General features: G+C 37.8%; 1 protein-coding gene across 2 annotated transcripts; it reads left to right on the top strand.

Moving 5' to 3' along the window:
- Nucleotides 1–1,377: 1,377 nt before the first annotated feature.
- Nucleotides 1,378–7,438, top strand: LOC120948071 (uncharacterized). 2 transcript variants are annotated; one of them, XM_049605242.1, is made up of 2 exons: nucleotides 1,378–6,320; nucleotides 6,386–7,438. In XM_049605242.1, exon 1 carries the CDS (start codon nucleotides 1,544–1,546, stop codon nucleotides 2,543–2,545), a length of 1,002 nt encoding a protein of 333 aa, XP_049461199.1. In that variant the 5' UTR covers nucleotides 1,378–1,543; the 3' UTR covers nucleotides 2,546–6,320; nucleotides 6,386–7,438. The 2 variants fall into 2 exon arrangements, with proteins under 2 accessions (XP_049461199.1, XP_049461198.1); XM_049605241.1 differs by having other exon boundaries at nucleotides 1,378–6,476; nucleotides 6,573–7,438.
- Nucleotides 7,439–17,246: the final 9,808 nt, after the last annotated feature.

The following is a 17,246-nucleotide window of genomic DNA, read 5'->3' as shown; positions in this document are numbered from 1 at the left end:
ATAGTCCCCGCTCAGTCTACGGTGTAGAAGTGCGCATTGTATATTTCCCGGCTCGCTCCAGATACATCCAGTGACCAAATAGTGCAAAAGGTCAAACATGCTTTGTCCATTGAGGATGTCACTGCATATTGCCTTACACGACAAGGCACAAACACAGCAACACTCTCATTTCTATCATTTAAGGTGTTAGTGCCTCTTACTCAACGTGAAAGGGCTCTTTCCCCCGATACTTGGCCGCTTGGTCTATCGGTGCGTGAATTTGTCGACTACCGAGCTCAACAACCAGGTGCAAATTTTCGTCTACCGCCAATGAGACTTTCAACACCCACAACCCTATCTACAGCGCAGGATATTCGATCACCACAGCTGTTGGATCACACAATACTTTCAGCACACACTCCACGCACTTCACCCACACCGCAAACCCCCTAATTATCAACACCGATAAACAATTCACACACATCACGCACACTCGCACGCTCGCTAATCAGCTGTACACCGCATATGAGCCAAATAACGCCGAAACAACTTTTGTTGATAATTTACGCACTCACCTGATGATTGTTCCTCCAACAACAAACAACTTTACCACCACTGAAGCAGTCTGTAGTAACAGCATCTCGTGCAGGCTACTTAACGATTGTGAACCCAACACTACGCAACATCAGCAGCACTATTGCTACAGTACAGATCCTACACTCACACAAATGCACGACGGTCATGTCATTCCTGCAGGGGTTGCCTCCTTAAATAATACTGAGGATTTGTTATTTTTATATCAAAATGTAAGAGGACTAAAAACTAAATGTCATGAGGTATTCGATTATGTTTCTACTACTCATTACGACGCCATTATCCTGACTGAAACATGGTTGGACTCCTCTATTAACTCGTCACAGTTGTTTCCGGACCATTATATCGTCTTCAGAAAGGACCGTAATGACAGAAATAGCAGGAAAACCAAAGGTGGTGGGGTTCTCATAGCTGTCGCCTCACATTTGCGACTACTCTTATGTTCTACATCAGACACTGTCGAGCAACTTTGGTTAAAGATTTTTACAGCATTAAGAAAACGTATGTTATCGGCGCAAAGTATGTTCCTCCTGACATGGCAAATAACACGTCGGTTATTCACACAATCTGTTCAACTATTGACGACGTAGCGTGTAAAGCTAATGAAATGTGTTTGTTATTCGGGGACTTCAATTTGTCAAACCTGAATTGGATACCCGATGAAACAAATCCACTTATGCTCCAAGTTGACTACGAATGCTCGAGGATCACGGACAACTGTCGGACAACTGTTCTTCTTGATTGTATGAATAGCAACGGACTATACCAGATTAACAAAATTCATAATGCGTCGAATAACTACCTCGATTTGATCTTAGTATGCGACGATATCCTGCAACAATGCTCTCCACCGGCAATAACACCCTTCCCCATAGTTGCTATTGATTGCTATCATCCGCCTATAGAGCTATGCCTGCCGAACGGCTTAGCCAAAGCAGAACATCACACAACATCACATCAAGAATCAGGCATGCTCGACTACAGTCGCACAAACTTTTTGATTCTAAATGATCTACTGCAATCCTCTGACTGGTCATTCCTTGATGGAAACCCGGACGTAAACCATGCACTCGATATGTTCAATCGGAAATTTACGGAACATTTATCTGCCTGTTGCCCTATAAAACGTCCACGACAGGGTCCACCGTGGGGTAATGCTCAATTACGCCGTTTAAAACGAAACAAATCTTCCTGCTATCGGTTTTACCAAAACAGTGGAACACAACAATCGAGATTGCGGTTCATCGCTGCACACAATGTTTATAGAAGCTATAATAGACAACTACACTCTCGTTTTTTGATTCGTATACAGTTCAGCTTAAGAAGAAAACCGAAAAAATTTTGGAGGTATGTCGACACAAAACGGAAAAACAGCTCCCTGCCAGCTATAGTTTCCTTTAATGGAACAACTTCGTGTACCAAAGAGGAAACCTGCAATTTATTTGCCGATCGTTTCATGAGTTCGTTTGCCACTGAAGCTCCTGGCTTCTCATTGGATGCTGCTCTCAACAACGTGCCCTCCGACGCTGTCGATGTTAATGTGCGTGACATAAACATCTCCAGAGATTCTGTGCTAAAGGCGCTCAAGCAGGTCAAACCATCCTACAACCCTGGACCTGATGGTATTCCAACAGCAGTTCTTGTCAAATGCAGCGAAGTTTTGGCCGGACCTCTGGCTCGTATCTTCACACTCTCTCTCAATCAGCGTATGTTTCCAGCAGCATGGAAATCGTCCTACATGTTTCCTGTGCATAAAAAGGGGGATAAGAGCTTAGTGGAAAACTACCGTGGCATTACTACTTTGCCTGCAGGTGCTAAGGTTTTTGAAGTCGTCGTCCAGAACTCGCTCTTGAACTGTTGCCGCTCGCTGATATCAACACGCCAACACGGGTTCTTCCCTCGCCGCAGTGTGACCACCAATTTGGTGGAGTTTGTATCTCACTGCCATGCTGCATTCGCTTCGGGAGCCTAGATGGATGTCATCTATACCGACCTTAAGGCTGCCTTTGATCGGGTGAATCATCGCTTGCTGTTGGCGAAGCTTGCACGTCTTGGATTCTCTACCCCTTTAGTGGAGTGGTTCGAATCTTACCTCACCAATCGTCGATATCGCGTGAAAGTTGAATGTATGACATCTAGGGAATTCGTGAGTTGTTCAGGCGTGCCACAGGGTAGTAACCTTTGACCTTTGCTGTTTTCTCTATTTTTCAATGACGTTACTACTGTAGTAAGGGAATCTGAATGTTTATTGTATGCGGACGATCTTAGACTTTTTTTTCCTGTGAGGTGTTTTGGTGATTGTCTTGTCCTGCAAGCATCGATCGACTCTTTTTCCGACTGGTGTCTGAACAACGACCTACAAATTTCTGTTGATAAATGTTTGTCCATGTCGTTTCACCGTTCTAATTGTCCAATAGTGTTTAACTACTGTATCTCCAGTACACAATTACAACGACACAGTGCAGTAAAAGACTTAGGAGTTACCCTTGACCGTAAACTTGACTTTCATGTGCACCATAACGAAATTATTGATAGAGCGAACAGAATGCTAGGATTTATACGCAGGCAGTCGAGAGAATTCTCCGACCCACATTGTCTTGTCGCACTCTACAAATCACTAGTCAGATCCATCTTAGAATACTCCTCAGTAGTTTGGTGCCCATCGTCGTCGTTATGGTCGAATAAGATTGAGTCAGTGCAGACAAAATTCACCCGTTTGGTCTTACGGTTCACACCCTGGCGTAACGTAGCAGCGAGACCTAGTTATCATGCCCGGTGTTTAAATTTTGGACTCGAGTCTCTCGCTACTCGTCGCGAAACGGCGCAAATCTTGTTTATGAAAAAAATCATCCTAGGAGAGATAGATTCACCGGACCTTTTAGCTAGAGTTAATTTCCACGTACCTGCTCGTATTTTAAGAAACTTTAGGCTACTAAGAGTTGACCAAACTAGACGTGCATATAGCGATAATGAACCTTTGACTGCGATGGCTATTAGATTTAATGCACATTATGACTCTTTTGACTGGAATTCCCTAAGTTAACCTGTTTTTCTTGCTGTGATACTCTGTGTTATTTATTTTGTGCTGATGTTACATTATACCGTGATGCTTTATGTTATTATAAGTTTAGTTTATAAGATCAGTGATAAGGCCAATGATGGCCAATCACTTAACATTTACAAATAAACAAATAAACAAATTGTGGGACAAGAACTTGATTGGTTAAAAAAATATTTAGAAGGGAGAACTCGCTTTAAAATCACAACATCGGAATCTCTTGAAAACTCATTGGGAGGCTCCCCAGGAAATGTGCTTGGTCCTATTTTGTTTATTATGTATATGAATGACATGAAAAATGTATTAAAATTTTGTGATATTAATCTCTTTGCTGACGACACGGTGATCTTTCTCTCTCGTAGATCTATAAAAGAAGCAACAATGAAGCTAAATGAGGATCTGGCCTCGCTAGATCAATGGTTGAAGTACAAAAAAAATGAAATGAAATGCAAAAAAAAACTAAAATGTTAGTGCTGTCCCGAACCATGACCCACTTTGACTTACAGATCAATATTGATGATGAGGCCATAGAGAGTTAAAGAAATAAAATATCTTCGAGTCACAATAGATGAAGAACTGAAATTTCAAAACCACATTGATAACATCATTAAGAAAATGGCAAAAAATTGCGGGGTTAAAAAAAACTTAAATGTTTTGTAAAGATACAGCTTTACAAGTCTCTATGGCTCCACATCTGGATTTTTGTCCGTCAATTCTTTTTATGGCTAATGCAGAACAAATGACAAGAATGCAAAAAACTGTAAAACAGAGCAATGCGAGCTATTCTAGCATGCGGATGGTATACCTCGTCATTGATTATGCTGGATACCCTAAAATGGATGTCTGTGAAACAGCGGGTAATGTACCCAACAATGATTTTTGTTTATAAACTCCTGAACAGTAACTTGCCTCAATATCTTTGTGATCGGTTTGTTCGAGGACCAAATGTGCACGACTACAACACAAGAAGAGCAGCAGACCCGAGAGTTCCTAAGGTTGAGACACCTTAGCAATGAACTCTTTGTTTTTCAAAGGCATACAAAATTTTAATATGATGCCCAGAGTGGTTTGTAATGCAAAGACTATACCTCAATTTAAGAGACTGTGTGCAACTCACATCAAATCCACTATCGTATGAAGTATGACAGTTGTGAAAATAGTAAGTAAGTAGATTAATTTAGAAAAGACGAAATCCGCGAAAGCGTGAATGAAATATACATTGATGTTATACACTGACATGTTTTAGTCAGTGTTGAGACCGACCATGACTGCTTCATGAAGAGGCATATTACGTAGCCATTACGTTCTTGTAATACTTACTTGCCTTATTATTTGATTATTTGCTTTATTACTAATTTACAACAACACAATTATCGATAAGATACAATCGTTCCTCTCAATACTATATCGGGATAAGAGGTGGGTCTCATCATCATCATCATCATCATCATCATCATCATAGATCCTGATGAGTGAAGCATGTATACCTTACGGGTACGTTCGTGGTATAATTCCTCTTACGTTTCCAACCAACAATAGCCAAAGGCGTCACGTGTAAAAAAGATTTCCTATAAAATTGCCTTAAGTTTTTACACAAGCAGCAAAAATATAAACATTCAGCACGGCACAAACTGACCTTCACGCACATATTCAAATGCTTGGATTCCTGCTTCCGCATACAAATGTATTTACCCCACCCCCCGCCCACTATATTTTCGGATTTCTGGTGGTAGTAGTGACACTATTCTATTTGAAGTGCGCTCTTCTACAAAAGAGCTGTGTTGAAATCTGTTGATGAAAATTTACCAATAATGAATCAATGTGTTTTATAAAAAAAAACAACTAAACAATATTTTGCACACGTGATTATAGAAATGCTTACCTTAATATTTAAAAACCGGACACCGTTTTCTCTCCGTAGATCATTTTGCGAGATGTTGGTAAGACCAGTAGGTAGCCGTCGATTTATATGCGCGTGCACGTGTAACATTTTAGATTACAAGGGTTAGTTGATTGTACCTATTGAAATACGCACGACAACATGAAATTTACAAGGATAAATCATTCCATAATTGAAGAAGGAAAACGGCACAAAACGTGGAAGAGTAGTACAGGGCACAAGAATTCACATATCACTCCGGCACAACCTTCCACAGCGAAAGTTCTGGTCAGACTGAGGATGCCCAACCGATATGAGGATCGAGAGATATGGGTCGTCTGCGAGCATCCAAACGTGTGGCCCAAAATAGCCGAAGTCAAACAAAATCATGAAAAAGACTGCGCCCTCCGAACCTGCAAAACCGAAGCTGTTGGAAAACTTTCCTGTGTGCCAAAGCGAGAGAGCATGTCTTTTTTCTCTAGATTTTGGACGGCACAACGCCGATCGTGTGGCCTATGAACGAAAAACGGGAGAAGGGGAAACCGATATCCTTCGAGTGACACACACGCATGCATCTGCATGCGTATTCCGCTGAACCGAGACAACCCATCTCTCTCGATCTCCCATGATTTTTCTGCTATCACACTCATCCTGGTGTTAGGCATCCTCAGTCTAACCAGAACTTTCACTGTGGAAGGATGTGTTGGAGTGATGTGTGATTTTTTGTGCCCCGTATTTTACTCGTTTACGTTTTGTGCCGTGTTCCTTCTTCGTCGATTATGGAATGATTTATCCTTGTAAATTTCTAAGGTAAGTTTCTTATCCTCGTGTGTGCTTCAGTGGGTACATTCAACTAACGCCTGTTGTCTAAAAAGTTACAGTGCACGCGCATGTTAATCGACGGTTGCCAACATCCCGCAAAACGATCGACGGAAGGAAAACGGTGTCCGGTTTTAAAATATCAAGGTAAGCGTTTCTATAATCCTATGTGCAAAATATTGTTTAGTTTGTTTATTTGTTATAAAAAACATGGATTAATTATTGATTAATTTTCATCAACAGATTTCATTACAGCTCTTTCGTAGAAGAGCGCACTTCAAGGACGCCTAGGATACGGCTAAACATGCGCAGCACCAGTCCGTGACGTCATTTCCAGACAGGCGCCGGCTGAACACGCGCAGCACCAGTCGAGGATATCCTAGCGCAGAGGGTAGAAAGAAGAACGAGAGGAAGGGTAACAGAAAGCAACCGCAGCATTTGGAAGGGGTGAAGCATCCTGCCGTATACAGAGTGTGAGTGTGCCAAAACGCATGTGGAAAGACTAACGCCAATAAATAGCATGCGAAAGTGTGCATAAAGCAAAAAGAAAAAGCGTCACTACTACAACCAGCAATCCGAAAATATAAGGGGAGGAATAAATACAAATGTATGCGTAAGCAGGACCAGCAATCCAAGCATTTGAATGTGTGCGTCGGTTTGTGCCGTGCTGAAAGTTTTTACTTTAGCTGCTGCTAGTGTAAAAATTTAAGGAAAGCTTAAAGTAAAAATTTTTTACACGGGGCGCCTTCGGAAATTGTTGGCTGGGGTTGTACCGTCCAAAATCTAGAGAGAGAAGACATGCTCTCTCGCTTTGGCACACAAGAAAGTTTTCCAATAGATTCGGTTTTACTGGTTGGGTTAATGGTTATGGATTGGGCTGCGTGGTAATGAATTATGTCTTGAAAGTCTGTAAAGGCCGGCATGTCCGCGTTGGACGTTACGTCAAATAGAAGAAGAAGATAATCGTATGCCATCGTCTCTGCATTGGGGCATGGGCAGACCCGTGGGCGTCGTCTGTACGCGGGCATTCTGACGTGTTCCCTATCTACCACTCCAACACAATTAGGAAACTGCCATGTATCATTCAATGCTTTCCCATTTTTTTCCATTCGGGTTGAGAACGAGGAATCTAAAAAATAAAGGTATGAATCAGAAAGAAAAATTCAATTAGATCATTAATGATTATATGTAAAAAAATAGTCCAAATAATGTTAAATACCACATACTTGACAATGTTTTTTAATGATGTTGGACAATGAAGGTAGGGAAATATTGCTCGGAAATCTTAATTCGCTGTATGTCCCTCCGCTGATTATGAATCGTAATGTAGCACTCAACGTTTCATGAGCTTTTATTGCTGGACGCATTTGTGTATCTTTCTTTGAAATAATTGGCGTGACACGCTCCAGCAGCCAAAGATATGATGCTTCATCCGTTCGCACATAATTGATCCAAACCGGAGGTTCCAGGCGTAACTCTTCCATTAAATTTATATGCGAAAAAGCATTACACTTCGCATTCATTGCCACCACTTTCGTCTTTTTCTTCTGGAAGCATCGTCACACAGAATAACACCTACAGCAAGCCATCTAGCGCTTTCTTTCTGTTTTCTTCTTGTTCTGTTTTCTTGTCTTGTTGCTTGTTTTTCTTCTGTTTCACCTTTAACATTTAAATTACTATCGATTACAGGAACCACATTGCTCAAGACTAATTCTCTTTTTCTACCGAGGTAAAATCTGTCGAGAGCAATTCGACATAAATTATCGAAATATCCCTCCAAAACCGCCAAATGTAATAGGGGTATTGCACATACGGCAGATTTTTTTTTTGTGTCAAAGTCTTAGTTTGACAGAAAAATACCAAACGAGGATGGCAGAAATTCCAATAAGCTTATCAGGTTTTTATATGACATTGATAGTGAAATTTTGTTGCACTGTTTATGGGCGAATAAAATACTCGGAATGAGGATGTATACAAAACAGTAGCAATACTACGCTATCAGAAACAATAAATTGCAAAGCAAATTTATTATCATTCCAGCAATTTTTATTTATTATTTTCCTTTTTCTTTCGTTTGAATTTCGAGGATTAATTGGGCAATTTTTTTTCATGCCGGGTAAGTATGAGTATGAGATGTTCATTTTGGATGTGATTTATGGTGATTATAGTGGTTGAGCATTTTTTTACTTCTATTAATGAAGTAATTTAAATACAATTATACATTCATTTTAGCATTAAGCACTACCTTACGTAGTTCACGGTTAGATCTGCAATACCCTTTTACAATATCCTTTTTCTAGTTTATGCTTTTTGTTTTATTAGTTCATATCATATTTGCAAGTTCTTCACCATCTCAAGCGCATCGATGATTTTGTTCTTTGTATTATTTCCTGTTCTATGCTGATCAATGCCCATACATTTTATTTTAGTTTTTTCCTGTATTATCAATCATTTGGCAAATTAAAACATAAACATATTTTTAAACAATCACTTGTACGGCAAATTGATTTCTATATAAAGTTAGTTTTTGATCATAGTATAACTAAGATAAATTGTTGGGCCAGTCGCTTAATACAGTCGGAAAGTTGTACGACTTAATTGTTGTACGACCCGTCATAGATACAAAGGGCAATATATAGCGTTCGACAATCGACAAAACTCATTGGAACGTTCATTTAGTTCATGGGTACTCAAACTTTACAGTTCGCGGGCCGAATCGCTTCACAAATACGTAGTTGACGGCCATTTTAAGATTTAGAATGAATGAAAGTTCATATTTTGTATTGATTAGACCAACTGAATATATAGAATTTCTAGAGTCCTCTTTTATTGAAGGTTGATTTCCGTCTTTCAAGAGTAAAAAAAAACAACAAATTTTGAATAAATTATCAAAAAAGCAATTTATTTAAACATGTATAGAGTCATTACTGGCCGCATTAATTGGCTTACAGGCTCTTGAAGGCCGTGGGCTGTATTTTGGAGACCCTTGTCATAGAGCTTTATCATTATTAAATGGACGAACGTGTTAAATGTATAAAAAAATAAAATAAAAAAAAATTAAATACGTTTTATTATTTTATTTTGGTGTTAGTGCATTAAAAACGTATTTGCATTTTTTTTATTTTTTTTTAGTATTTCTTATCTAACTACGTTCCATATTTTGTTGAACGGATGGTTATGGTTTTCTGATCATGGTTACTAGGATCATGTCAAGTACATTACGCCAAATCCAAGAAATAAAGAAAGAAAACAAAGTTCACCCAAGGAACGAATAGAAAAAGGGAGAGCGCCATCTAAAGCAAAAGTGCATTTGAGAGAGTTGGTGAGAATAATGCTCGCAAAACACGGCGATGTGACGACCATTTCATTTTCATAGCCAAAAGTAAGCGACTTCAATAAAAAACGTTCTCGCTCGGCCTAACAAAATGTCCATATTGGGTTCAATCCTCATATCGACCATCCTTCATAGCAAAGACTGACTAACTGGCTGCGTAGTACTAAAAAAGTATCGAAGGCCTGTATTAATATAGGCCACCATGACTGCATAGGTCGTTACGGCAATAAAAAGAAGTAGAAGTCGAATTTAATTAAAGAAGCATCGAATTCATTTGTTAGCATTCACTCCACCCGTATTGCTTCAACCAACTGTTTAACACGATGAAACAAGAACAAAAAACACTCTTTTACTGTGTCTCCCATAGGTGTATGACTGACATAGGTGTATTGCTGATTGACTATTCTGGCCCTATCTCATTGAGGAATTACAAAATACAATTGGTAAGTCAAAACGCGTTTGACAGCCTTTACTTCGGTCAAAAAATGAATTGGTCTGGGCCAGACATGAGCAACCGTGGGCTCACGGTCTACATGCGGCCCACGGTACATTTTTGAATTATTTTATAATAATGAAATTAAAAATCTTAAATTGACATCCAAAAGGATCAAAAGTCACAAAAGGAAAAATTAAGCGATCAAAACTTTTAAACAGTATCAATATTTGGTTACACTGATCGTATCCAACATGTTGTAAACATGTTTGGAGTTTAGAGGTCGTGGTGCAAAGAGAAAGGGTACACGTCACAGAATTTTTCAGAAATACAGTATGTCATAACAATAATTGAAATTAGCAATTAAATTAATGTATTACAGTAGAGTTTTCTCTTCCCATTCGGCGCAACAATCATCATCGGTATAAGCGTGCCCTAACAGCTGATCTTCTGAGCACTAAATATGTGGAGAATAAAGTGAGCAAAAGCCTGTTGTATGATATTCATGATGTATAAATAGGTTTGAGAAGCCGACGAAGCCTTCATCGACTCTAATGGCTAATACATCAACAGGTCCATTATATTGCTCGAATGATATTCGATTCCGTCAAAAGCACTCGAGTCGAAGTTGTTCCAGCGTGTGTGACAGATGATCGAAGTAACCGGCGGACGGGATTAAAGCAAAACAAAAACGGATTCAGCACTTCTTTAAAATCAATTATTAGGCAACTTTCCATGGAACTATTGTTTGATGGCAAATCTTTACTCTCAGCTTGATTTTCTGCTCCGAACTTGATTGCAATGGGCCGTTTGACATGAACGACGCTATTTTCATATTTTTTTGGATACAGGGAAAAATGAGTGATAAGAGTGATATTAAATTAATGTTAAACTCGGTTAAAATGAAGAGAGTGGCTTAAGATTTGTGGTATGGTTTAATTTGCGTGTTTCCGGCAGCTTGAGGTGTCGGTAGAAAGCTGTACAATGCATTCGAATCCCTGTTCGAATAATACAGTACCGATTTTTGATTCTTCGACTCGAATCCGCCGACGGGTTACTCGAACGGGAATGTCACTTGTAAAACGATACCAACATGAACATAATAAACGTGCGAATGGATTTTCATTTCATTTCATTTCATTTCATTTATTAATACAATATCCGCCATCAAGGCTAAATAAGGCAGACTTAAAACTAAATAAACCCTAACAAATAAACAAAATAATTCATGAAAAACTAAGCCTAACTAAACTAGTCTAGACCTAGCAAAAAAATTAAAGAAAAAAAACAAAGGTAGAGCGTAGAGACTATCAAAACTTAATGAAACTTAGAAGAATAATTAAAGAGAATTAGAAGAAAAAATACGGTTACGGAAAGAGTTGAGAGAGGAGTCGAAATCAAAGAGATAGTAAAAGTGGTTAAACAACCTGAAACAGGATAGAATAGGATCATTGAAAGTATAGAGAGTATGACGTGTTTCAATTGACAGAGGATCACGAGGACGAAGGGAACGATAGGGAACATACAACGAGATGGACGAGAGTAAATCAGGAGCATCAGTATCAGAAAGTAATAAGCCACCAATAAAACATGCCTGAGACACTTGGCGGCGGAAGCTTAAAGAGTGAAGATTGAGTAACTGCAATCGCGTTTCATAGGAAGGTAGTGAGGCAGCACCGAACAAACGACGAAAAGCAACCCTGGTAAAAAGGCGCTGAATGCTTTCAATTCTCGAACAGCCATCAATAGTAGGAGGATTCCAGATGATGCTAGCATATTCAAGAAGAGGCCTTACCAGAGCACAATAAAGGTTTCTTAAGAAGCTTTGATCTCTAAAAATAGAGGTAAAACGTAAAATAAACCCAAGAGTTCGATTAGCTTTTAGTAGAACCTCATCAAGCTGCAGTTTAAAGTTAAGACGACTGTCGAGTATAATACCAAGGTCACGGATGGACAAAACACGAGAGAGAGACGAGTTAGAGAGAGTATAGTTAAATGAAATAGGAGAAAGAGAGTGAGAGAAAGAAATAACAGAACATTTATCAGGGCACAAGCGAAGTAAGTTGGATGAACACCAACCATGCCGAGAGAAAATTCACTCGTACGTTCACTACGTTCATGTTGATACCATTTTTAAGTGACGTTCCCGTACGAGTAATTACGAGTTAACCCGCCGGTAGATTCGAGTTGACGAAGTAAAAATCGGTACAGTATTTTTCGAACGGGAAGGTACATTCGCGGGATTTTCGGAAACACTCAAATTTAACCATATCATGGATTTAAGAAACTCCTTACTTTTGTCATCATGTTTAACATTAGTTTACCAACACTCTTATCACTCATATGTATCCAACAAAAATATGGAAAAAAGAACAAGGACAAACATGTCGATCACCGACACGAACAGAGAATACGATACCAAATTTTCTCCCGTTCGACTCAAGTACTTCTGACGGAATTGAATGTCATTCGAGCAATATAATAGGTCTGTATGCATATCAATATTGTTTACTTATCAGGAAAATATAGCATCTATATAGTACCAGTACTCACATACGCTTGAGACATGGACACTGTCCAAATCTGACGAAACCCTCTTAACCGCGTTCGAGAGGAAGATTCTCAGAAGGATACTTGGCCCCGTATGTGTGGAAGGACAATAGAGGAGCTGTTAAAATGACGAGCTATACGAGATGTACGGCGACCTCACTGTCGGGCAGAATGTCAAGATTGCCAGGCTCCGGTGAACTGGCCATGTTGTGCGCATGGAAACGGATGACTCAGCGCGTAAAGTGTGTTTAGGTCGTCCACAGGGACATAGGAGGCGTGGTAGGCCCAAATTGAGGTAGCAAGATGGCGTGGAGACGTCCGCCATAAAAGCCAGGATAACGAAATGGCAGACGAAGGCGCGAGACCGTGAGCGGTTTCGGACACTTCTGAAGCAGGCCAAGACTACAAAGCGGTTGTAGCGCCGTATAATGAATGAGGAAAATAAGAATTATAATAATATTGGCAAACTAATGTTAACAGTAATGACAAACGTGAACAGTGCCTAAAATTCTATGTTAATGGGTAAAACAACATGTTTTCGACAGCTTGAACTATCGACAGAAAATGATTCAAATCGGACTACTTGTTCATGATATATGACACCAATTTAAGCTTCTATTTGATGGACTTGAATCTTCAGACTGTTACTCGAGCGGGAAAGCAAATTATCCAACGATATAAAAGTGAACAAAACGAACATTAAAGTGAATTTAGTCAAATGTTGAACTCAATATGAAATACCTCTAATTTTATATGATAGGGTAGAATGTTTTTAATTGATTTGAGAAAGATAAATATGATTCTGTTTATTATAGCTTAGGTGGTGTAGAAGTGTACATGTATAGCGCGTTCAAGTGTATATTCAAGCTCTGTTAAAGGTAATACATATTTATTTTTCTAGTAATTACTTCAGCAATCCTTGTAAGAAGCAAAGCTTCACAAATTAAAAGTATTTAAATGATAATTTACAACTTCTCAAATTAAATTATACAAATTTTAATCATTCGCAAAATACATGTGATGGCTCAATCTATTAGCTAAGTACCTTTTTTTTATTTTCTCTTTTGGTTTGTAGATCGTTTAATTAAGGTTCGTGTACTATCTTTAAGAATATACATCTTGTATGATTTTATCTAGCTGATTAGTTTGCGGATATTTTATATGTATTTATCTAGTACAACCGAACGCGATGCTGTTTATAACCAGTGTACAATAAAGCAAAATTTTCCTACTTAAATTTTCTTTTGAATGGCACTGCATAATTAGAATAAATATAATTTGTTTGTGCCTGAGAATTGCAAGAGGTTTTTAGAGGTTCCGAAAAAACACTTTCTTTCGCACAGGAAGTGATGAGAAGAATTGGATGTGTAACAGTTTTTTGACCAAATTGACCAAATTGCTAACCATTGACCAAAAATTGCTAACCATTCACCAGCGCAAAAAAAAAAGTATCACTTTCCGTGCGAAAGAGTCAAGCAAGTGTACCAAAAGTATCAGAGCCCTTGAACAACAAGCAAGTGTACCAAAAGTATCAGAGCCCTTGAACAACCCCTGTTATTGCAATAAAATAAGTTATATGGGCAAGATGCGTAAAACATAACCGCTCACAAATCATGTCTGACATTTGTCTGAATTGGGAATGACAATAAATCATATATTTATCGTTAGAACAAAGTTTCTAACAATAATCGACCTTTTAGTTAATAAATTGTGTTCTAATAAGAAATTACATTCAACAGCTCATTGTAATTTGCTCATACTAGTCCTTTGTTACACACATTCCTTTGTCACACTATTGAATCGAGGAAATAAAATCTATGAACGGACTTAAGTGTAAGAAAAAATTCAAAATACAATAATCCACACTGCATATAGCCTACGGCAATGTACTCACTATCAGGCATAACATGCATTTTTGAGTTTATTGGTATGGAAAAGTACATTTTAGAGTTCGACTCGAATCGAATCGAGATCAACATAGAATAATCGTGGGTAAATTAAACTGTGGTCAGTCACATGCTACACAGTCGTGAACTCTTCTTCTTCTTTTGGCTCAACTAGCGTTGTCGGCCAAGGCCTGCCTGTACCATTACTTGTGGGCTTGGCTTTCATCAGTGACTTATTGATTCCCCCATAGCAGGATAGTCAGTCCTACGTATGGCGGCACGGTCCAGTCGGGGCTTAAAACCCATGACGGACATGTTGTTAAGTCGTACGAGTTGACGACTGTACCACGAGACAGTCGTCAACACGTACGACTTAATAACATGCCCATCATTGGCTTAAGCCTTATATGGACCGCCCTCCCTCTGTGAATGAAATATGTTTTATCAATCGGTAAATAAAATTATCTATTTCACATTGGTTCTCAGGTTCTCCAGGTCGTAATGATGCTTTAAGGATAATTATATGCACCTACAACCAAACTGCTAGAAATTCACAGCTTAAAACCTCGCGGATTTCACACCATACAAATGAGAATGAACGTTGTCGTTTAGAACAGTTCATTTTCCGCGTGAGCTCCCAAAAACCAAGTAAGATGAAAATTTCCCCTACTATGATGAGAGGAAATGAGTGGTTTTATTTTATTTTTCCTTTTAAACTATTTTAAAAGGACATTCTTTGGTGATATTTAAAATGAAAACATAAACTATAAGTACCAGACTCCGAAAAACACATAAGATCCTTCAATTTTGTATATAAATATGGTGTATCAGTAAACAGTAAATTTGAGTAAAATCCTTGTATTTTGGGCGATTTGCTGCTGGGAGAACATGTATCATTCAATTACAGTCGGCTTCAGCACCATTTTTCGATCGAAAAAATTCGATCGATCCGGCTGTCATTTTGGTGTCATTTGACACTCATTTCGCCGCCAAGGTGTTCATTTTACTGGTCTTTTTGAAAACTGGTATACCATGACACTCACGAGCAAAATGAACTATGCTACAAAAATTCGATCGTTCCGCTTTGTATGGGGAAAAATACGCGACACATTGAGCTGCGGAAATTATCGAATATCAGAAAAATGCCATAAATCAAGGTTGATGTTTTTGAAAAACGTTATTTAAAAGCAAGTTGGTAAATGTTTTGGTTCTTTTTCAATGTTTTGGGTGATAAAAAATTATTTTTAAAATTGTTTACCTGGGGGGCCAACTTCATGTAGGGGTATAAAAAAAATAGTTATACTGTCAGTTTTACGTGAGCGCCTATAGAATTTTTCCGATCGAAAAATTGTGCTGAGGCCGAGTATGATACTCGAAAATAACTTCAAAATAAGAAAAATAACAGCAGCCAACTTAACACCTGAATCTGATTTGGCTTGTGCGAGTGCATATAAAACTAAATGAGATAAATGTCAAATCCAAGATCTTTCAGTTAATGCAAAAAACAGATTTAACATGCAAGGACTTTAGATTGAAAGTTGTTGTGACATTGATCGCATCAGCATCAAACTGTTTTGTAATTTTTTGTACCACTTTTTAATATTGAAAACGTTTTGAACACAGCAATACACTGAAAATTATATTTTTTCTGAATAGTATTTTAATTACTTTAATTGGAAACTGTTGTAAGTTTTCCATGTTACACACCGTTCGTAGATATAATTTTTTATCCTTCTTTTGCAATATTATGTATTAGTCATTAACTAAATTTTGCGATAGTATGCATTGGTTTCCGGCCCCTTTATGGCATGTATGGAGCATCCTATAGTTAATCATCTGGATTTTTCCTCTTATAAAGCTAATTTTTGGTATTGATAAAGCACTATCTTGCCCAAGATATAATGTTCACTTAAATAACTGTGAACCAATAACGTGGAAGTAAATGCTTGGAAATTTAGATTTTTTTACCAATGTTTTTTTGCAGTTTATATTGACATTCCCTGCTGAAAAAGCAAACACGTGGAATCAAATTAATCCTATCGCGTTTTTTATCAACTCAACTCTGAATTAAGGATTGGAAAAGCAATATAACGTAATGTAGACATCATATTCTTATTGGATGTTTTTTATCATTCAACCTGATATCATAGCTTACATAGCTCGTAAATATGTATAAGTACTTAAAAAAGCATCTGCATCAACAATGTACTCATTTCACCCATAACCAAAACAAATACACATTTCTGAGTATCTTTATGAATGTTTATATTTTATTCATAACAAAAGCAGTTACACTCCCAGCCGTAATGCTTTTAACTAGCATATATTCATTGACAAAATATTTAGCATCCAAAATGCAGATTCTATGACGATCTATTCAAAACATACAAACATGCAGGATTCCAAGCTGCAGGATTTCTTGTACTTGAACCTTAATTTTACAATGTGTATGGAATCAAAAATCTTCAATTGAATAAACATTATGATTGTTTGCATAAGCATTTTGGAATATGTACACACATTGCGTTGTTTTGCCTTCTCATATATATATATATATATATATATATATATATATATATATATATATATATATATATATATATATATATGTATATATGTATATGTATATGTATGTATATACATACATATATATATATGTATGTATATACATACATATATATATATATATATATATATATATATATATATATATA

Source organism: Anopheles coluzzii, chromosome 2 (genome assembly GCF_943734685.1).
Source record: "Anopheles coluzzii chromosome 2, AcolN3, whole genome shotgun sequence".
NCBI lineage: Eukaryota > Metazoa > Arthropoda > Insecta > Diptera > Culicidae > Anopheles > Anopheles coluzzii.
Note: the sequence above shows the minus strand (reverse complement) of the source record. Positions and strands in the feature narration are given on the sequence as shown.